This window comes from Eublepharis macularius, chromosome 11, assembly GCF_028583425.1.
Source record: "Eublepharis macularius isolate TG4126 chromosome 11, MPM_Emac_v1.0, whole genome shotgun sequence".
NCBI classification, from domain to species: domain Eukaryota; kingdom Metazoa; phylum Chordata; class Lepidosauria; order Squamata; family Eublepharidae; genus Eublepharis; species Eublepharis macularius.
The window spans coordinates 35,428,698-35,452,413 of NC_072800.1; the positions used below are offsets into that span (position 1 = coordinate 35,428,698).

A 23,716-nucleotide genomic window follows, 5' to 3' on the forward strand; every position below is an offset into this window, starting at 1 on the left:
GCAACAAGCCTGAGAGCTACATCACAGATGCAAGTCAGCAAGCTTTTAATATCTAGTTAGATAGTCCTCGCCAGCATAGAAAAGTGTTTATTATTTTCCTTTGCCTATTTTTTGTGCTTAATTAGAGTGGTTCCTGCTCAGCATACATGCCTTGTAATCTGAATTATTTAACAAAGCTATATATATTTAACCTTCTGGTATCAGGAGTTACTGACTGAATGTGTGCCTATAGCCTCAGAGATGAACCCAGAGACTGAAGAGTCTCAAACTAATGCCCAGACCCCTTAGTTTGTAGACATGGAGTCTTAAGGCATACCTAATGACAAACCAATTTTGCTGTCATAGCCACTTAAAAGATCTCTTTGAACTGAATTTGACAAGGATGGTTAGAAATTCTTAGTCCCATCAAAGAATTACAATTCTCTGGATTCCTCAAGAGAAAGCAACAGTACATAAACTGCAATGTTTTGTCAAGTAAATATGTCCTCAAATTTTTTGTTACATAAAAGGCAACTTGTACCCTATTCATACAAGCTACAACTGATTACCATATCACCCCAAGGAAACAATTTGTTAAGAGTTAGCTCTGACTAAGATGCTTCAACTGGGACAGGCCATAGCTGGTGACTGAAAAATGGGCACAACAGAGAATATACTAAAATTGGCTATCTAGTACTACTACTCAATTACCATTCTAGCTATTAATGTGCTGTATTACATTTTATTTGGGAGAGCCAACAGGAAGATGAGTGGCGTGGAACTGGGCAGAACTTCTAATGACAGCTCAGCCTGGGAGCTTATGCTTCACAGTGTGTCACACGGAAGTCTTAATGAATCCTAATGTTTCAAATAAATAAGGTATAAAAATACTGAAGTTAGTGTGGTTGAGTGTTGGTTTGGATACTGAAAACAGGTCTAAATCTTCATGCACTTGTGAACTTCAGAAGTCACTACTTCAGCCTAAACTACCTGAGGACTTGAGGCTAGATACTCCTTGGAGGAAGGTCAGGAAGGATACATATTTAACAAGCAATGCTAAAAAGTACAAGAAAAGTAACAAATGACAACTGAAGATGGGGAGAGCCTCCATCCCTTCAAAGTATGGCAGCAAGTGGAGCTAAACCAAATGGTCAAATCATACAATGATATTGCTAACAAGATATAAAAAGTTCAGAATATATAATCTGCTTTCCATTTTAGAGTTTTAAAGAGTTATAGAAGCATGTTTCAGCAGTCTTCTCTGACTTCTGAACAAGTGTTGCAGGTTACACAGCTTGCTTTGGAGCCATATATTACTTCATAACAACTGTTATAACCAGATTTCTGAAGGATGTTACAAGTAGTGCTGTAAATTCAGGTTTCAGTGTGAGAGCGCTTCTTTACTAACTGCCAGCACAGTCATAATGTTGCTAATCACACAGGGAAAAAAATTAGTACACTGAAGTCTCTCACAAAACGTCTAGTATTCTCTAGTTTTACTTTTTAAAAAACTCCTCAGTAAGATCAAATTTGTCATGGTCAACTGGATATAACAATTATCAATTTAAACAGGTATTCAAAAAACTGTTAGATGGTCCTGTGAGTTTGAACAGTAAGATCCAAACTTTTTTATTTGAACAGACATCATGTCATTTACCATAAGGATCGCTGAAATTGTCTTTCCAAAGCAGACTATCATACAGAAGAAATGGGGAAGGGGAATGGATTACAGAATCCTGAGTCTGAAGCCCTTTGGCATACAGAATTAGTTTGCATGTTAATCAGTCTTCACACTTTGACAAGTGCTGCTACTGGCATAAAAGCAATACAGCTAGCAGAACAATGTGCTTTTTAAAAAGATACATCTGTGTCTTACCTCCCTCCAGAAGACAAATAATGTTCCACATACAATAATTATAGATGAAACTAGTATTTTAACAATCAGATTTTTGGTCAAAATGCTGTCCTTCACATTTCGTGGAGGTTTTCGGATAACATCTTTATCAACAGGCTCAACTCCAAGGCTAAAAATTAAGAAAAATAGCTTCTGAAAGTTTGGATTTGTTTTTTTTTTTTTTTGAAAATTTTTTATTGGGTTAGAATCCATTATTTCCACATTTACATTCAATTTTCCCCAATTTTTTCATCTCTAACCCCCTCCCTTTCCCCCCCCCCCTTTTTGTTGACTTCCAACAGCTTTCCAACCCTTTGTCCCCTTTCCCTTACTTTTATTAGCTTCCTCTATCTAAAACAAATATATATTCTCCATTATTCTAAGCAGTACATCCTTAACTATTTTTAACATTATATGCCCAAACTGTAAGTCTTTGTTTCCATCTTAGATAAACAATTTATCCCAATTTTTCAATTTCAGATATTTCTATATATCATAAACCATATAGATCATACATTCGTTTATATCAAACAATTTGACTTATTCTCTATATATATTACTCATTCTATCTTTTTATAATAGTTCTATATATCTCTCCTCACGTAGTCAATCAATTTGACCCATCTATATCTTCAGACATTCAGTTTGGTACAAAACTTATCAGAAAAAAAGAAAATATTGTTAGTTAATCGCTCCTTATATTTAGTCCTTATAATTAATTATTTTCTCTATGTTCTGTTTGTTAACCTATATATATCTATATATATGTCAATCTATTAATCTGACTGCTTGTTAATTCACATTTATCTCTTCTCCCCCCGGTAAAGTCTCCCCCCTCTACTTCAATACTTCAGTAGTTCTCAAACTGCCACAGTTTTCCTCCCACCTCCCATTTCTTCTCCAGGTATTGTTTCAGCTTCTCCCAGTCTGTGTTGAACTGCCCTGAGTCCAGATCTCTCAGTTTTCTTGTCATCTTGTCCATTTCAGCCATATACAGCAATTTGTAAGTCCAATCTTCAATAGTTGGCACTTCTTGTACTTTCCATTTTTGCGCATACAAAAGTCTAGCTGCTGCTGTCATATAAAATATCAACGTCCTGTGTTGGGCTGGAATTCCCTCCATTCCCAAGTTCAGTAGCAGGAGTTCTGGGTTCTTATTAATTTGAAATTGTAAAATTTCACTCATTTCTCTTATTATTTCCCCCCAGTACTGCCTGGCTACCTCACACGACCACCACATATGATAGAGGGAGCCCTCATGCTTCTTACATTTCCAGCATTTATTAGAAGTATTCAAATTCCCTAGCGCAATCTTCTTTGGTGTCATGTACCAACGATAGATCATTTTGTAAATGTTCTCTTTGATATTAATACATGTCGTTGTCTTCATTGTAGTTTTCCACAAGTATTCCCATGCCTCCATTGTTATTTCTTTATTAAAGTTTATAGCCCATTTCACCATTTGTGTTTTAACTATCTCATCCTCAGTATACCACTTCAACAGTACTTGGTATACCTTGGATATTCTTTTCTTATCTTCTTTAAGAAGGGTCTGCTCTAGTTCCGAATTCTCTATTCGTATACCTCCCTTTACAGAGTCCGAATTATATAAGTCTCTGATCTGTCTATACTGGAACCAATCGTAGTTAGGTGATAGTTCCTCTTGTGTCTTTATTCTAAGTTTGGATGCTTCAGTTTTAGTTATTTCTTTATACGTTAAACATTGTTGTTCATTATCAACAGCTCTCGGGTCTATCACCTCATATGGAACCACCCACAAAGGGGTTCCTTCTTGTAGATAAATTCTGTACTTCTTCCAGATTATGTATAGACTTCTCCGAACAAAGTGATGCAGGAACATCGAGTTGACCTTTACTTTGTCATGCCATAAATATGCGTGCCATCCAAATATTTTTTTATATCCCTCTAGGGCTAATAGTTTCTTGTTCTTTAATGTCATCCATTCTTTCAACCAAACTAGGCAGATTGCATCATGATAAAGTCTCAGATTGGGCAGTTGCATTCCGCCTCTTTCCTTTGCATCTTGTAAAACTTTCACTTTCACTCGAGGCTTCTTGCCTGCCCAAACAAAATCTGATATTTTCCTCTGCCATTTTTCAAATTGTTTGGAGTCTCTGATGATTGGTATTGTCTGTAGCAAAAACATTACTCTTGGTAACACATTCATCTTAACTGCTGCAATCCTGCCCAACCATGACAAATTCAATCTATTCCATTTAATCAAATCTCTCTCTATCTGAGTCCATAGTTTTTCATAATTGTTTTTGAATAGATCTATGTTCTTTGCAGTTAATTCGACTCCCAAATATTTCACTTTACTTGTTACTTCACAATCCGTTGTTTCCATTAACAATTGTTGTTTCTGCTTAGTCATATTTTTGCATAATATCTTTGACTTCTTTTTGTTAATGAAGAAACCTGCCAAGTCTCCAAACTCCTTGATCTTATCTATCACTCTTGGCATGTTCTCCAATGGGTCCTCTACAATTAACATTATGTCATCCGCAAATGCTCTGACCTTGTATGAATAGTCCTTTATTTTTATTCCACGAATTTCATCATCTTGACGTATTTGTATCATCAGAATCTCCAATACTAAAATGAACAACAATGGAGATAACGGGCAACCTTGTCTTGTTCCTTTACTTATCGTCAATTTCTTGGTCAATTCATCATTCACCACGATTGCTGCAGTCTGGTCTCTATAAATTTCCTTAATTGCTCTGATGAATCTTTCTCCCAATTGTAGCTTTTCCATAGTGGCAAACATAAAGTCCCAGTTTAAATTGTCAAACGCTTTTTCAGCGTCTACAAAGAAGAAACCAACCTCTTTGTCACAACGCTTGTCATAATATTCAATAGCATTGATCACTGTCCTTAAGTTGTCTCTTATTTGTCTGTCTGGCAAAAAGCCTGCTTGTTCCTCCTCTATGACTTCCGAGAGCCACCCCTTCAATCTCTCCGCCAATATCTTCGCAAAAATTTTATAGTCATTGTTGAGTAGCGATATAGGTCTATAATTTTTCACATTAGTCAGGTCTTGGCCCTCTTTTGGGATCAATGATATATTCGCTTCACTCCAAGTTTCTGGAATCCTTTGATCCCTTAAAACCCCATTCATCACCTCTTTTAGGAATGGTGCCAGTTCATTAGCCATTGTCTTATAGAATTTAGCCGTAAGTCCATCTGGCCCTGGCGCCTTTCCTAGATTTGCAGATTGTATTGCCTTACTTATTTCCTCGTCAGTTACTTCACTATTCAACTTATTTCTCCAAGCTTCCGAGATTTCTGGAAGTTTGGTTTTCTCCAAATATGACGCTATTGATTCTTTGTTTACTTCTTTTTTATTATACAGCTTAGCGTAAAATTTATAAAAGGCTCTACTAATGGTAGCCTGCTCCAAATACGTTTTGTTATCTTCGCAAATTTTATTTATTATCTTCTTTTCCCTTTTCTTCTTCAATTGCCATGCCAGGTACTTCCCAGGTTTATTAGCACCCTCAAACGCTTTTTGATTCAGTCTTTTGAAATTCCACTCCAATTCTTTATTGCTCATTGCTGTTAGCTGTTCTTGAAGTATTTTAATTTCCTGGTATACCTTCTTTTTCCTTGGTCTCTTTTTTAGCTGTATTTCTTTGGCTTTTATTTTCTCCTCAATCTCTTGTCTTTTCTCCTCTTTCTTCTTTCTTGCTCTACCATTTAAGTCCATTAGTATGCCCCTTACAACCGCCTTGTAAGCATCCCAAACTTTATTGGTTGGTACTTCTTTATTCACGTTGTATTGTATAAAAAACTTTGTCTCTCTTCTCAATATTTCCATATTCTCTCTTTCCTGTAACAAGTCCTCATTTATTCTCCATGCTTTCCTTTTTCTCTTTTTTCCAAATTTCCACATAATTGGGTTGTGATCTGAGCCTACCATAGGCATTATTTCTACCTCCTTAGTCCATAATGCTAAGTCTTTTGAGGCCCAGATCATATCAATTCTTGATAATGTAGAATGCCTTGCAGAATAAAAAGTAAACTGTCTGCTTTTAGGATATTCTCTCCTCCATACATCTTCAAGAGTCTCTTGTTGAATCAACTCAAAAAAAAGCTTTGGTAATAGTCCTCTTTTCTTTTGTGCCGTTGTAGTCTTTTTGTCTAGTTCCAAGTCTGTCACTCCATTGAAGTCTCCAGCAAGAATTATCTGGTCATATGCAAGATCGTCTAAATGCTTCCTTAAATCCTCAAAGAAGCTTTCTTTTGCACCGTTAGGTGCATAAAGTCCGACTACCAACACTCTCTTTAAATTCCAAATACATTCCACTGCTACAAATCTAGCTTCCACATCTCTCATAACAAATTTTGGCTGTAGCTCCTCTTTTATGTACAACACCACTCCTCTTTTTTTCTTGTTGGAGGCCGCTACAAATTCTTTGCCCAGTTTTCCAGATTTTAAATATTTTACATCCTGCTTTCTGATATGGGTCTCTTGCAAACAAACAATGTCACATTTTTGTTTTAGTAGCCAGTGAAAAGTATTTTTCCTCTTATTCGGTGAGTTTAGTCCATTTACATTCCAAGATAATACTTTACACTCCATACTCATGATCTTGTTGGTAAGTCTTTTTCATTGTCCTTAATAAATCGCTCCATCTCTCGCTCAGATCTGATGCGTTTTTTGGCCCCTCCAAACTCAAAGGACACTCCTTCCGGTAACTCCCATCTGTACCTGATTTTCATGTCCTTCAAAATCTGAATTAGCACTTTATATTTTTTCCGGTCCAGTAACACTGATCTGGGCAGTTCCTTCATTATAATAATCGTCTTGCCATCAATCTCCAATGGATCTTGAAACTGTTTTGTCACAATCCTCTCTTTCATATTTCGTGTTGTAAACTGCACAATCACATCTCTTGGTAGTTTCCTCTGGGTTGCTATTCTCGAATTCACACGGTATGCCACATCTAGGATAGCCACAACTTCCTCCTCCTCCTTCCCCAGGTACTCAGCCAACACCTCAGTCATCTGTTCTTGCGCTGACTTTCCTTCCACTTCTGGCAAGCCACGAAAACGTAGCTGCTTCTCCATATGTTTAGTTTCTGCAACTGACATTCTCCCCTTCACCAATCTCATCTCTGTTTGTTGCGTGTCTGCTAAATTCTCCATCGCGTCTTCTACTGTTTTAACTCTCTGCTGCGTTCCTTGTAATTCACTTCGTATTGTTTCCATACCTTTTTTCACTTCTGACAGCTCCGATTTTACTGTCTGTGTAACCTCTTTAACCTCTTTTATCAGCTCCAATTTCGTGTCCTTAAGTTCTTTAATCATATCTAAAAGTTTTTTGTCCAGGTTTTTATCCAGGTTTTCTATTGCCGATTGCCACTCTTTTTTTGACATCGTGGGGCTTGCTTTAGCTCGCTCCCACGAATCCGCTCTCTTCCTTAACTCCGTGGCGTAAAATTTAACGTTTTTCTTTTTTAAATGTCCCGGTCTTCTTATAGAAATTAAATTTTAAAGAGTCCAAAATGTCGGGCGTCTTTTCTCTATGGTTTCTCTATGATTTTGTAATCCAAGATGGCCTACTTCCTCTTCCGCTGAAGCCGCGACCCTTCCCCTTTCAAAAATGGCGATTCCCTACTTCCTGCCCTCCAGCAAGGGCCGCTTCTCTCCAGCCACTCTATTGTTATTACGCACTTCCTGTCTCCCGTCTTCCCACAGCAGATCTCGCGATGGTGTCTTTTTCTCACAGCTCCAAAGCCACAGGTATTCAAAACAATAGTCCCATTTCTTTAATAACTTCTTTAAACTTAGTCTCTTTTTAAATTCAATTCCTGCCGAGTCTTCCCCTCCTTTTCACTAGTCTGTTGCAGTTTAAAAATCTACTTTTTTTCCTCTCTGTTTTTATCAATCTGTCCCGTCTCAGAAGATAATGATCTTTACCTTCTCTTCACTTTTCTCGGGTTGTAATCGCTGTTTCGATTTTAAGTTCTCCTCTCAGCTTCTTCCCCCAATCGAAGCTTGGGTATGTAGGTCTTATGCCAGCCGAATTGGCCCCAAAACTGCCGCAGAGATTATAGCCGACCCATCGCAAGGTGGGACCTCAAGGATCGGGAGGGGACCCGTTGTGTAGAGCCCCCCCCTCGTCCGAGATCTAGCTCACCCTAGGGTCTTGAGCGTTCTTTGCCTGCTCCCCGCCTGAGAGCAGTCGGCCGCGGGCTATTTTCACCCCGCCGGCCGGTTAAAACGGCAGTCCGGTCAGCTCTGCAAGTGGAGCTGCGTTAGACCTCCATGGATCCCAAACAGGAAGTCCCGAAAGTTTGGATTTGTTGATGCAGCTTAAAGTCAACTAATGTTAAAAAATCATTCAGAAATAACTACTTGCTCACACAGCTTAAGCAGTATAGTTTTGCTTAAACAGCATAAAATTATCCTATATTATTTACATGAATCTTGTAGTGCAAGTTATCCTCATACTAGAATTCAGAAAGATAAGTTCCCTTGCAGACTGCTTGTAATAAAGAATTCCCAGAACAAGCACAGGCAATGAAGGTAGCATGGTACAGCCTGATCTCGTCAGATCTTGTAAGCTAAGCAGGGTCAGTAGCTGGATGGGGGACCACCAAGGAGGACTCTGCAGAGGAAGGCAATGGCAAACCACCTCTGCATCTCACTTGCTGTGAAAGCCCCTTGCTGTGGTTGCTGTAAGTTGGTTGTGTGACACATACATACATCTAACAAGCACAGACATCTTCAATACAGCCAGTCTCTGAGTGTCATTAACACCACACTGAAATGTGTTGAATTTGTTAACCCTCTATTTATGAACAAGGAACAACCAATATTTTCACAGAAAAGACAATATTTTAAATAACTATCAAATTTCATCATGGGATCTTATTGGGGAAGGAGGGAGTGGGTCAATGAAATTTGCAGTGCACAGTTTTACACAGGTAATGACGCCTGTACAATGTAGTAAATGAATACGAACTACTTACAATATCTTGCTATCATTTATGGAAAGCTATCCCAGATACAGCAGTATTCAACTCATTTTCTCCAAAAACTCAGCTTAACAAACATGTTTTCTGGAAGTATAAGTGTCCCACTTTCCAAAGCCACAACTACACTTTATTGTTCCCTAGATAAATCTGAAAGCAATGAAGAGGTTTGGGGTGATCTGCTCCACTGAGGAAACATCTAAGTGTGTAGGCTAAAGCTCCCATTCTCCCTTTCCAGGGTAACTTTGCCACTGTCACAATTTGCAAAATGTTGACAAATTTTACTTGATATAAAGTAAAAGTATACAATGGGCACATCAGAAGAACTACTGATGCAATGTTTACAATGTTGGACATGTGAGACCTGGGTTCACCCACCTACCCCCCTCCACTGTTGCCAGCTTTATCCCTTTCCCTTATTTTTGTTTCATGCATTCAAGTAAAACTGCAGCCAGTTGCTTTTCATTTGGTCTTGGTAAGATACAATTAAAGACACATAATATTAAGGAGGGAGGCAGCTTCAGTGTGCCAAGGCCAATTTGTCTGAGCTTTAACGCCATGTAGCTATTTTCTGATCAATGAACTGCCACAAAAACTTAAGCCTAGCACTGTGCTGGGAGGTAACTATATGTGAACATCCCATTCAGAAGAACAGATTTCACATACAGGGCCAACCAGTGAGATAAATCACCTTGAAGAAAAGGAATGGCTGCAACAATAAGCGCCTCACTTCTTTTACACGCCTTCATTTATGTACAAAGAGGAGCAATAGAAGTTGAATCACACAACACATTCAACTCACAGAAAACAACAAGTATCAAATTACACAAATAGGCACATCTTTTTAAAGTATATGTTAATATTGCTAATCATCAAGTACTTTCTTAGCAATAGCACTAACTCCTTGCATCAAACCTTTAAAGTGTTTTTACCTTTGAGCTGGAGGCCCATCCATGATAATGTTGATCCATAAAATCTGCATGGCATTGAGAGGATTAGGAAAGTTCATTAAAGTAGCCAATGAGATTAACGTCAATGCAGCTATACTCCTGTTGAGAAAAGTTGTTTTATACAGCTGTCAGCATCACAAACTTTGTAGATTTTTTGTTTGTTTGTTGCTGAAAATCATTTCAAGCAATGGCAAGATACTGCAAATTTCAGATGCAAAGAAACATATTTGGCATTTATGCAGAAACAATCCAATTGCTTAAAACACATCATGCAAGTTATTGGGGTGGTAGTTGTACACCCTGACCTGGATAGCCCAGGCTAGCCCAATCTTGTATTGTCGAAGGCTTTCACGGCCGGAGAACGATGGTTGTTGTGGGTTTTCCGGGCTGTATTGCCGTGGTCTTGGCATTGTAGTTCCTGACGTTTCGCCAGCAGCTGTGGCTGGCATCTTCAGAGGTGTAGCACCAAAAGACAGAGATCTCTCAGTGTCACAGTGTGGAAAAGATGTTGGCAGGTCATTTGTATCTACTCAGGAGGGGTGGAGTTGAGCTGAGTCATCCTGTAAGAGTTTCCCAGGGTGTGGAATGCTAATGGCGGGAGGCCATTAGCAAATGACCTGCCAACATCTTTTCCACACTGTGACACTGAGAGATCTCTGTCTTTTGGTGCTACACCTCTGAAGATGCCAGCCACAGCTGCTGGCGAAACGTCAGGAACTACAATGCCAAGACCACGGCAATATAGCCCGGAAAACCCACAACAACCATAGCCCAATCTTGTCGGAACTTTCGTCTGTCTGTCTGTCTGTTGGCCCACCCACCCTGCTAGCGGGCTCAGAGCGGGTTTCAATAATGTAATTAGTACAAAGATTAGAACATTTAAATACATTTAAAACCAAAACAACAGTACATATACAGTCAGAGTCTCAAGATGGCGGCCCCCTCCATTCTCCCCAGCTACAATATAAACAAAGGAGTGGGGGTGGGGCACAGTTAATATCATTTTTGTGACTTCACATTAAGGGGGGGGTGATTTTATAGGCCCCCTGGAGGGAGACCAGTAGGGAAGCTTCCAAGCAACCTAAGACTGGCTTCAACTGTATGCCTGGTGGAATATCTCTGTCTTACAGGCCCGCTGAAAGGATATAAGATCTTGGCGGACCCAGGTGTCCTCTGACAGAGAGTTACACCAGGTTAGAGCCAGGACTGAAAAGGCCCTGGTCGAGGCCAGCCGAGCCTCCCTGGGGCCAGGAATCACCAGTAGATTCTTACTTGTCAATCTCAACGCACTCTGGGGTACATACAGGGAGAGGTGGTCCCTCAGGCATGCTGGTCCCATTCCATTTAGGGCTTTAAAGGTTAGAACCAAAACCTTGAATCTGATCCGGAACTCCACAGGGAGCCAGTGCAGCTGCTGCAAGATCGGAGTAAAATGTATGGTATACCCATCAGGACACGTGCAGCAGCATTCTGGACCCACTGTAATTTCCAGGTCAGACCCAAGGGAAGCCTTGCATAAAACAAGTTACAGTAGTCCAATCTGGAAGTGACCGTTGCATGGATCACTGTAGTTAGGTCATGAACTGACAGATAGGGCGAAAGCTGCCTGTCCTGCCAGAGATGAAAAAATGCAGATTGCCACGACCTGGCCCTCCATTGACAAGGAGGAGTCCAGTGTCACTCCGAGACTCCTGACTGATTTAACGGGCACAAGCGGTGCCTCATCAAATGTCAAGAGCCAGATTCCCAAATCTAGCAGCCCACAGCCCAAGTACAGGACCTCTATCTTTTCCGGATTCAGCTTCAGCCAGTTCTGCTTTACCCTCCAAAGCTCTCACTAGGACATCTGGGGCAGAGTCAGGCCATCCATAAATCCATCAACAGATACAATTGGGTGTCATCTGCATATTGGTGACAGCCCAATCCAAAACTTTGCACCAACTGGGCAAGGGGGCGCATATAAAAGATTGAACAACAGAGGGGAGAGTATCGCCCCTTGTGTGATGCCGCACACCAACAGTTGGCATGTGGATAAGCTCTCCCCAAGCGCCACCTTCTGTCCCCAACCATGGAGAAAGGAAACAAGCCGCTGCAAGGCAGTCCCTCAGATCCCCACATCAGTGAGGTGGTGGGTCAACAGATCATAGTCGACTGTGTCAAACGCTGCTGAAAGATCTAACAGAACCAGCAGCGTCAACCCACCTCGATCCAGGTGCCTCTGAAGTTCATCCGTGAGGGCGACCAGCACTGTCTCTGTCCCATGGCCTGGACAGAAGCCAGACTGGATGTTCCGCCACTGCCCGCTCAATCTCTTGCCCAAGAGGTTCAAGACTGGCTGGTAACTGGACGGATCAGGGGGGTCCAAAGATTTTTTTTCAGGAAAGGTTTCACCATAGCTTCCTTAAGTGCTCCAGGAAAAATCCAAGAGCTAAAAAATAGGTTAATAATAGTCTCCAGTTGGGCCCCCAAGCCAGCCATGCTGGCCTTCACCATGAAGGGGTAAGGGGTCCAGGGAGCATGTGATTGAAAACTAAGCAATTACTAAGCAGGGAGGCCCAGCTTAGTAATAAGATGGGAGACTACTAAAGAAGACCAGAGTTGCTATGCAGAGGTATGCAATAGCAAACCACCTCTGAACGCCTCTTGCCTTGAAAACCTCAGCAGGGGTCACCATAAGTCGGCTACAACTTGATGGCACCTTCTACCACCACCAGTCATTGTACGGTCAGAGCTTATTATTTAGCCCCAAATAGAAATTCAAACACCACACTAATCTTTTCTGCTAATAGATCTACATTCAGAAATATAGCAAGAGCCCATGATGCTTTTCTCTACTGGCAAGGTATACATTTTCCAGCCATTGCAACAGAAAAGTGATCTTCTATCAGTATACCAGAAACACACACCTCATTAAATAGTTTTTGGCCAATGCACTCTCAAAAAACATTTTTAAAACTTCCATATGATTTAAATATGTGCCAGTGTGTAGAAAAAAATCTCAACCAAACTTTCCAATGCTATAAACTCTGGTTTGAAATTGCATTAAACGCCTTTTCATAAAGACCCTCTTTGTTCATCTCACTGAGGTATACAAATACTTCATGCTCCTTATAATGCTATAAAAGTAGCTTTATTGCAGTATTTGGAAAATATATACCATATCAAGCAAGACATCACAGGCTCATGTATTAGAAGCTGCAGGATTTTTTTAATCTGTTCCTATTACCCTGTCAACAACAAAAAGACAACTTGCTATCACTGATTTCATGCAGTAAGAAAAAATGTTGTCAAGCTTTTCAAAGGAGAAGTGTTCTCTCTTCAGAAGCTTTCCTTAGTTTTTATCTTGGACTCATTATCCTCAGTTTTAAAGGGCCAGTGCCAAATAATCTTAGAATTCATTCAACATTGTAACAAAAAAAAATGGTTCACAAGCACTTGCACTAATGGCTCCATAGTGGGATATAATATACCATTTAAGAATTACCAAGTTCAATTTATGATAATATTGGTCATGCTAACTTCTATGCAATTTGTTAACAGGAAACGTCTGTCATTTTATAAAACTTACGTGCTAAGTTGAAATCTAACAAAATTTTTAATGTTATTATAAATTCCTTTACCCTCTTCAATGGCAGACCTGAAATATAAAAAACAAGATCAAAATGCTAAGAGACAAATGAATTACTTTATAATGGATTAACTTAACACACAGAAGGTGTCCTGAAAATATAACATGCAAAATTCAGGAATTTAACTAATTCTGCAACTTTCATGGTATGCATCTATTTTCCCTTGACTGCTTTCAAGTTAGTATTACTCCAGTTTTCTTTGTGTTAATTCAATTGTATAAAACTTTTAATTCCAGCTCTACCACCAGTGGAATTTCAAAAATGCAAGGCCATAGCACATTACCGATAGCTTATTCCTTATTTCCTGAAGCATTTTGCTCTAGAAGCTAAGCTTTCCATTATCAGGTAGGTATATCTGGATGTAACTCATTAAAGACAACTCAAGTTGTTGTGACTGGAGTGTCAAAGTGAAAGTTACAGAAGACCATTTGAAAATTGTCAAGCTAGTTGGTACTGCCTGTATTGCTATTGCTAATATTTTCCCATTATAATGTTCTGCGGGTCATTACAGTAACACAGATCTCATTCTCTTCGCCACGGTTATTAGGCCTCATCCTTTTCAGATCTGATTTCCAGAGCAAATAGTTTAGCTGGTACCTAGTCTACACCTAGATTCCTACAATCTTCCCTTTGCTCTTTTAAAGCAGCAAATACTTCAGATACATCACTCAAGAGTGTACACTAATGGTTTAAAGTAGTATTTTAAACAGTTCATACACATACTCTACAACAGTCTAGAGTCCCAGTCTTTTTGGTGTGGTGACCCACAAGTTCAAATTTACTTGGTATAGTGACCCACGTAAAACAAACAAAAAAGAGCATGCATAAATCAGTGAAGCTACAGAAGCCCCTTACACTGGCTTTGCAACACAGAGGTTGGGAAATACATCTACTTCCATCATTAACTCCAGATGGATACTGTATTAGAGTTCATTGACATGACTGCATATTCAAAACAGAAACCACCACACCGATATCATTTGTGCACGCCAGTCATAATAAAATCAACTTACATTATTGTCTGAAAATCATCATCCACTAGGATCATATCAGCTGCTTCTTTACAGACATCGGTGCCAGTCTGTCCCATTGCCACTCCAATGTCTGCAGCTTTCAGTGCCACAGCATCATTCACTCCATCTCCCGTCATAGCAACCACTGCACCATTATTTTGTAGAGACTGAGAAAAATTACAATTATTGTCATCCAATAATCACAAGGTTTCACTATTCAAACTTCTACCCTGCCTGCCAATTAAAAGTTTCCAAATCTATAAAACCATAAACCTGCAAACCAATTAAACAGCATACTAAAATAATAGCAGCAGCTGGATACAGCCAAGTTAGAAGCTTGTGCAAAAAAAAATGAAGTAAAAACACTTCTTACCTAGCGCCTAGCACTCAATAAAGGGATGCCAAGGGAATCGCCCTAGGGAGATAGCCCACAACTCCCAACTGACATCCGAAGTGTTTTATTTTGTAAAAGGCCTTTCTCAGAAAGCCTCAGAACATGCCAGCACTCAGGGAAAGGCCTTCAAGGATGATCTTAAGGTACAGACAACTTCATATGGGAGTACTCTTTGACATTGCAGATTCATAAAATACTTTATGGGCATTTAAGTAGGGGTGTGCAATTCCGGTTTCCAATTCGGGAAAAATACCCAAATGGGACCGATTTGCAAAAATTCGGGACTTCAGAATCAGGCCCAGCACGCTGGGCTCGATTCGGAAACCCCGGATCAAAGCTTCCCCAAACAATTCTTATTGCTTCGGGAAGCTTTGGGTCAAGGGTTTAAACGCCCCTTTCCTTGTCCCTGCAAAGCAGCAGGGAAAGGGGCATTTAAACCGAGATCGGCTGTTTGGTGGAGAAATCCCCGCCAAACAGCTGATCCAAGGCCAAGGGAAATGTCCTTGGCTTTTTCACCCAAGAGGAGGGAACTCCCTCTGCCTCCCTCCCATTGGATGAAATAGACAGTCTGGATACTTTCAAAGCTCAGAACTTCGCTGAAAAGCTCTGCTCTGAGCTTTGAAAAAGTCCAAGCCGGCTATTTCATCCAATGGGAGGGAGCTCCCTCTGCCTCCTTCCCATTGGATGAAATAGCCGGCGTGGACTTTTTCAAAGCTCAGAGCAGAGCTTTTCAGTGAAGTTCTGAGCTTTGAAAGTATCCAGGCCAGCTATTTCATACAATAGGAGGGGGGCAGAGAGAGCTCCCTCCCACTGGGTGAAATAGCCGGCTTGGAGTTTTTCAAAGCTCAGAGCAGGGCTTTTCAGCGCTGCTTTGAGCTTTGAAAGTTTTCAGGCTGGCTTTTTTCCTCCCATTGGGTGACATAGCTGGCTTGGAGTTTTTCAAAGCTCAGACCAGGGCTTTTCAGCGTTGCTCTGAGCTTTGAAAGTATCCAGGCTAGCTATTTCATCCAATGGGAAGGAGGCAGAGGGAGCTCCCTCCCATTGGGTGATATAGCCAGCTTGGAGTTTTTCAAAGCTCAGAGCTGGGCTTTTCAGTGTTACTCTGAGATTTGAAAGTATCCAGGCCAGCTATTTCATCCAATAGGAGGGGGGCAGAGGGAGCTCCCTCCCACTGGGTGAAATAGCCAGCTTGGAGTTTTTCAAAGCTCAGAGGAGGGCTTTCCAGTGCTGCTTTGAACTTTTAAAGTTTTCAGGCTGGCTTTTTCACCCAATGGGATGAAGGAAGAAGGAGCTCCCTCTTCCCCCCTTCCATCAGGTGAAAAAGCCGACAGCTCCTGCGGTAATCTTCTGTATGCTCCAAATTTTTACGGAGCATACCGAAATGACTGAAATGCCCTAATGCCCTATTTCGGATTCTTTTCCTGCTTTGGGTAAACCCAAAGCATGAAACCCAAATATTTTCCCTGTGCACACCCCTAAATGCAGCATTTGTCTTTCCTATTAGAGTTGAAGACTTTCTACAAACAGGGTGCACTTTGGTTCATAATGATGAAGCCATCATTATGGGCTTTACTAGACAAATGAGACATCTAATAAAAATATGTTTAATGACATTTCTTCTTCTACAGATATTGAAGGTTTCCCTTTTCCCAGTTATCTTTGCTTTCTGGTATTACAATGCCATTTAATAAAGTGCAAATATACTTCTCACCAGCCTAAGCTTTATGCTGTGTTGGCAGTCACACTTAACTACAAAGAGGCACCCAGAGTTTTAGATAGCCCCATGAAATCTTAGAAGTTTTTTGTCACTCAGCATCAGGGGCAGATTGTTCTTCAGGAGTCTTAACTGATTTCATGTGCATGTTTCAGTTAGAGGCTACATAATAGTACTAATGCAACGATATAAAGCTATTTTTAGAACACTGACATACCTTGACAATCTTTAACTTATGTCTGGGACTTGCTCTGTAAAACACTGCTACCTAAAAATGGAAATAAGAACAAGAGGGTCTTAACTATTTCAAGATCTTGCTCCCTAATGACAAAGAACACACCTAGCCTCTTCCATTGAAGACTACATTGACAGGATAGGCAGTTCATTAGTAAAGAAATGTTGAGGGAGGAAATTCCTCTTCTGATACTTTGCTTCTTTCCTTCCACCTTTCCCCTTATTAGGCTTGTCTCATCTATCTCAGTAACTATTAATCCCATCAGAGTAAGCAAAACTAGTAGCTAACAGGGTCCCCAAGACTGAAGAATCCACTAACCTAACACCTGACATCATTTTGCAAGAAGCCCCAAAATGATCAGAAGTAGCATGTTACAATTCTTGGTTCAGAAAGCCAGTCTCTAGCTGGCTAAAGGGGTCTTGCCTGAAGACTTTCTTCTCCATTCCTAGAGCAAGCATTGGGAGCTGTCCCCACAAGCACACATTGTCAGAAGCCAGTGTGCTACAATATTCCCCCTTTTAGGTTACAGGAACAGAGATTCATGGGTAAATGTAGTTTTTTAACTGACCTAGTTCTTAAATCAAAAGCTAAATTGTAAAGCTGTCTTGACAGATTTCAAAAAGACACAAGTGAGGAGTAAAATGATCCTCCATAGAGTTACAGTCCTCACCTACCAACTACTAATGACTAACATGTCCAATTTGGAGGTTACCCACAAAATCTAGATACATTAGTGCATTAGATAGTTCCTTGGAATTACTGTGTTTTGCTTTTTAGAAATCTCAAGTTAATGTTTTCTGAAATCCTGCCCCCTCTTAACACACAAACCCTTAAAAACTAACCTTAGGTGCTATTTGTGAAAGTTGTTGTATATCCAATTTGTCTATTTCTTCTCCTGAGACTGACTGAGAATTTTTGGAATATAATCCCAGGCGACTTGCTGAAAAACAAGTTATTCTGCTTAGATGTTAACTGAAAGCATACAATGAGGCAATAACATATTCTTTGGATCTCAGTACATGCATTTAAACCTTCTCGATTCTTATATTTTCGTTATTCTTCACATTAATAATGTTGCCATGGAAGTGTGTAATGCAGCCAATATACATTGGCAGCTTTGTATGACTATAATACAGAAGAAGTTCAGGCCATGCTTACAAATTGACACATTCTTATACCAGATCGCAAGCAAAAATGATATAGTCACAAATTATACATTGACATTAGCTCATAGAAGCCTGAGAAATTCTGCATGGCATTCTTTGTTTACAAAACAATGGGCTTTACCATGAAGATGGGGGAAGTCCCTCATCACAGGATGTCATTCAACCCCTACTGGAAGCAGTGCTGGAAGAGGCCATCTGCCAGGACCAGTAAATCACTTTCCCTAAATAAGCTCAAAGTGATCATGACAATGCTAAGCCTCACAAAAGAAAACTGGTAAAATGCAATAGGAAGCAGGGAAGAAATTACCCTTAAGATTATCTATTCTGGCCAAGAATAAATGGACAAAAAACTTGTCCAAGAAATATATATGAACTTCAGTTATGAAGCCACCCTTTATCTGAGCAGAATGAACATTTACAGCAACTGAAATGTTCAGCTGTTTTATCAGAAATAGGAAGAAGGAACCTATAATGAGATGTATAATAGCTGTGATTCAATCAACCCAAAAGCACTAGACTGCACCACTTATACAACTTATTTACACCAATTTGATAACGCTTAATAAAAAGGTAGAATCTGTACAGGAGACAGTAACATTAATAGCTGCTAATGCTGATACGCCTCTTAAAGAAAAAGCTAGAACAGGGGTCCACAACCTTTTCGAGACTGCAAATTATGGAATAATGACACAGGGTGGTAGGCACAAAATTGCTGGGCACACCTACAAAATGGCTGCGACAAGATGCACAAGCCAGCTACAAAACGACTGCCAGAGGAAGTACGGCCAACTACAGAATGTCAGGATTGGAAGTGAGTTTATGAATAACTCCAATAGTAACTCTTCAATATTTCAGGTAGAACCTCTGTTTAGCCAGAAGCCTTTTAAAATGAACATACTGTTTAAAAATATTTTCTTACATACACATACAGTAACATAGTGAAGGTCTTTGTGCTGTGGTGAAGCAACTTCTAAAATATCTGCACAACCAATCAAATGGCCAATGAAAAGCCCTTCTAGATGAAAGCCCCATCTTGTCCAGTCCACTTTCTAACAACACCTGGCAGGTTCCAGGAAAGGTGTCAGTGGGTGCCATGGTGCCCACAGGCCCCACACTGGAAACCTGAGTTAGACGTTCTGTAGAAACACTCACATCCTGTGGCTAATAAATCTCAGTATACACTTCCTAACCAAAGGCTAAGAGATATATTCTACTGCATTACCCTAATTAAAGAAAATGAATAAGAAATCCAAGGGCCTAGTGCTCTTGGAACCAAAGTATTTTATCCTGTCTTCTTCTCCAAGGGACTCAGAAAAATATGCATGATTTTTTTCCCTCTCTCATTTATCATCACAGCCACCCTGTGTGGTAGATTAAGCAAATTGACTGGGCTCAAGTCACCCAGTGAGTTTCATGGCTGATCATGGATTTGAATGTTTGTCTCCCCATTCTTAGTCTGATATTCTAACTGCTGCAGCACACAGGCTCAATCTTGCAAAGACGTACAGTAAGAGATCTTTGTATGTCTAGCATATTGTGCTGTAAAGAAGTTTGACACTTTCAGCCAAAAAGATGGGGGGGGGGGGAACAAGCCTTGCATACAATGAAAAAGAAGAATTAATGTTTGGAGTAGACTAGAAAGAAAGAAACATAAGAAATTCTGGGAAAGATCTCAATTTCTACTGTTCAGAGCACCCTTCAGTCACTAACCACAGTGGAACTTCATGGCTTGAGCTCAAAAGATGCCATAGTGAGCACTGAGCACCTTAGGCATTAACTGTAGAGGAGAAACTATAAATTTATGGCCTTAAAAGAAATACACTCTCCTGGAGAACTTATTCAGGCAAGGATGCCTAGTCACAGAGATCAATCTTACCTCTGAAACCAATGAAACAGCTGCCTTTTCAAAGTCAGGCTGAAGGCCCTCCTCCAACGGGTCTTTCTGTAAATGCTAATTTTTGTCTCAGAGAACTAAATGCTCTTGCACCTACACCAACAGATGAAGGCTTCCAAAGTAGTTTCATAAACTATAGCAACAAATTCATCATGTAGAACATGTAGATTGTCAACCACTTCACATATCAATTCCTAGTTAGAATGGACCTCTGTCCTCATGGTGAACTAGAACCACTCCAGGTCCTGACCGCAAACTCATCCCTTTGGATAGATCTGAAGATGCAAAATCTGCAGGGAGTATCTGCTATCACATGTGAGGTCTGAGAACCAAGACCTTTTGGACCCAAACAGACTGATGAAGATCTATCATACAGCAGAGAGAGGCCACAGAGCATACCTGCTGTGAAGAAAATGCTCTTTTTCTAACTTAGGCAGAAGCCATATTTCTTGAAACTTTGGTCAAGAGGCCTCATGTTAAACAAGCCTCTTGCTAGGAAAATTCCTTTTGCCCCAAACCCCCCTTTCTGCTAGAAGTCACAGAAGAATGCTGGGGAGGCAAACGATGCCAATTCCCAGGTATCTGTTGAGATGCCCAAAGCATCAACTGCAGTCAGGCTTTGAAATATTCTCAGAGAGAAACAGGTGCTGAATGTAGTCTACTGCCCACCAAGTGCTGAGTGCAAGTCTTCAACTAGCACATCATCTTGTTGTGCAGGCTGGAGGAGCCTGACCTTTTGTTATTGAGCAAGACAGCAGCAGAAATAAAATGCAGCAAAGCAAAGAACAATAGCCTCCAAATACAGACAACTGCGAAACTTGAGGTAAGAAGAAAGAAAAGGCTACGATAGTTTTCTGTATTTCTCTTTAAGCCCAGTATCAGTAGGCACTCATGCATCCTCAAGAAAGGTATAATAAAAATGAGACTTATCACAGCAGAAAATAAAGGCCTAAAGCAATGACACTTGTTCACTGGCTCTGGAGTCACATGACTCTTTTGAGATGCCACGCATGGCTCTTCTGAGCACCATTCCCCAACATGGCAACTGCCCCATGTTTAAGGAAAGCGGGCAAGGTCCTCGCCCCAGTGGGGGATGTGGCTGGCAGTCGGTCCCCACCTTGAAACAACCGCTACAGAAGGAATGAGTATGCTGTGAGGATCCCCGAAATGCAAGTATCATGCCAGGGATGGATGTAAATGTGGTTCCTGGTAATTGTGGATGTGGCTCTCTGAGACCCACAGTGAGTACCATTGGCTTAAAGCGACGCTTCCAACAGAGTCTAGGAGGACCCACCCATCACAAGATGATGTCCTCCTTTTAAGGGAGAAAATGCTATTTTCTATTATATTATATCATGAAGAGGACCATGTTTCCAATTAAATAAGAAATAAGAAAATAAACCGCTATTATTCTCAAACAGTGACAATACAGAAATAAGTCCCAAACAAGGGTATTATTTTCCCATGGGTGCAATGCAGAACAGCGAGGAAACAAGAGCAAGAATACAGCACTGCAATGCTCTGCTTCCTAAAATACAGGTATGGTTAAGGATTTGCAAACCCTGAGGTTGCTTTTAAAAAGCAAGAGCAGTTTAGGAATGCCCAAGAGGTTTGTGCTAGTTCAGCAAAACTTTTGACTAGATTTCTGAAAAATGGGTCCCCTGTGCTATAACAAACAGCTTTTGAAATTGGCATCAGTTTCAAAAATATTTTGTAATGTATTGTAGGCTGACAAAACAGATGCCAGAGTCCATGAAACTGATTTTATGGTTCTTTGGAAAGTGGCCAGAGTTTCAAAATTTAAGAAGACTCCAATACACCCAGGAGCAAAGCAGTTACTAACTCAATTCAAGAAAAACAAAAATCAATTCATACCAATGGCAATTGCAGTCTCCTGTGAATCTCCAGTAATCATTTTTATCACTACTCCAGAAGTGATAAGTGTATTGACAGCTTCTTTTACACCCGTTCTTGGAGGATCAATAATTCCAACCAGACCCAGAAAGGACAGCTGCCCAAGCTCAGGACCAGAAGCTAAAGCCAGAACTTTCAAAGAAATAACAACAAAAAAGATTTAGATATTGTTCCTTTTTAAAAGATCATCAGAATGGCACCATTAGTCTCCACTTAAGCTCTAGAGAACAATGCACAACATATACCTTTTCCCAACAATAACACTGTGATCTTTCCGGAGGCTCCTGTATGTAATTGTGCAGAAAGGGTAGAGCTTTACAAACTAAAATGTCACTTATGATCTAATCTATTGAAAGCAGTGTGATGGTAGCAGCAACACTTTTTCTACTAGAGAGACTGCAGGGAGCACCAAATTTGCTCCTGTTCCACATACTGCCCTTCAGAGTTTGGGGGGAAAGTCTTCTAAATGATATACAAGGCTTTTTCAGAAGTTTGACAACTGATATTCATGTTGTTTGGGGAATTTTAGAAACCTTGGCCTGCAATCCAAGCTTATATACAGGATTCCATATTAAAGTCTGGATGTTTTAAGTGCCAATATCTATATAAGAGCAACATGGTTTGTAAGGATGGATACAAATGGGGGGGGGGAGGCTTATTCACAGCTTCATTTTGCAACTTTTCTTGTGCTGAGCAGAACAAGCAATTAGTTTTCAAAATACTGCCCATGGCTGTGAAGGCCAAACTTGGATTTGGTGTTACCTCTAAGTCCTGCAGAGCCCATGGATGCTTTTTCTTGCTGATAAAGATCTCTTTGTTGTTGGCTGAGAGGTAGGCTGTGCACTTTGCTATTGTATGTTGTACAGTATCGAATAACTTCTTCATAAGCACCTTTCATGAAACAAATCTCTGGCTTGTCCTAAAAAGCAGTAAACATGTTAGCACATGCTGCCCTGTCCTCTGCCTCAACTCTTGCCATTGTTATAACTTCAAAGCTTTCCATCTGTGTGTAGTTTCTAATTAACTAACCAATGCTCTAGAGAAGACAAATCCCTGCACTCACATTATAGCTATTCCTAACTAGCCAGCTAGCATTATTTTGTTCTGTGAATATATATATACTAGTAACAAAGCCCGTTGTGGGAAAAAATACAATGGGCTCTAGAAGGGGGAGGGTGGGCAGGTAGGCATTGCCACCTGCTCCATGCCTGATCCCAGCTGGGTGAAGGTGGAGGGCGGGCATCACCAGTTGCTCCATGCCTGATCCCAGCTGGGTGAAGGTAGGGGGTGGGCATCACCACTTGCTCCGTGCCTGATCCCAGCTGAGTGAAGGCAACGGGCAGGCATTGCCACCTGCTCCATGCCTGATCCCAGCTGGCTAAAGGCAGAGGTGAAGGAGACATCACTGCCTGCTCCACGCCTGATCCTGGCCTGGGCTTCCAACTGCAGCACACTCTCAGAGGGATGGGCTGCATCTTCTGGGCTTCCCTGCACAACAGCTCCCTCTGGAGGAACACCAAAGTAGGAAGTGAGTTGTCTGGAACACGCTTAGCCTTTTATGTAGTAGGATAAATCACACGTTTGGGTCAGAATCTGACTAAATTTTTCACGAATGGGAGGTGTAATTTCTGCCAACTCCCCCTTCTTGCTACAGATCTCCAATTTGCCCACCATGCTGTTCATAAGGGTACCCTGTCCCTGAGAAGCTCAGGGAGATCAATGTGCTGTAGGAGGCCAGGGGGAGGCAGGATATTATGTTCTGATGATGGAAGTGCCTTCTGTTAGGAGAAAATTTAGTCTGGAGCCAACCCATATTTACTTTGAAGAAATGGGTTTGAAAGTCCTGAAAATATGAACCAATGCAGCATAGGTGTCATAAGAGCACTGCTATTTCCTGTAATTTCAATAACACACTGCAGAAGGAACTGCA

The 23,716-nt window shown here is 40.7% G+C and overlaps 1 protein-coding gene across 6 annotated transcripts in view; it reads right to left on the minus strand.

Moving 5' to 3' along the window:
- Positions 1–23,716, minus strand: part of ATP2C1 (ATPase secretory pathway Ca2+ transporting 1) — an 85,774-nt gene that overhangs the window by 3,947 nt on the left and 58,111 nt on the right. For all 6 annotated transcript variants that reach the window (XM_054991734.1, XM_054991733.1, XM_054991728.1 and 3 more), the window contains 8 exons: positions 22,549–22,705; positions 21,748–21,918; positions 17,655–17,752; positions 16,795–16,845; positions 14,470–14,636; positions 13,396–13,464; positions 9,810–9,926; positions 1,856–2,003 (listed from right to left, as the gene is read on the minus strand). In XM_054991734.1, coding sequence (XP_054847709.1) covers positions 1,856–2,003; positions 9,810–9,926; positions 13,396–13,464; positions 14,470–14,636; positions 16,795–16,845; positions 17,655–17,752; positions 21,748–21,918; positions 22,549–22,705 — 978 coding nt within the window. The remainder of the gene's footprint in view (positions 1–1,855; positions 2,004–9,809; positions 9,927–13,395; positions 13,465–14,469; positions 14,637–16,794; positions 16,846–17,654; positions 17,753–21,747; positions 21,919–22,548; positions 22,706–23,716) is intronic.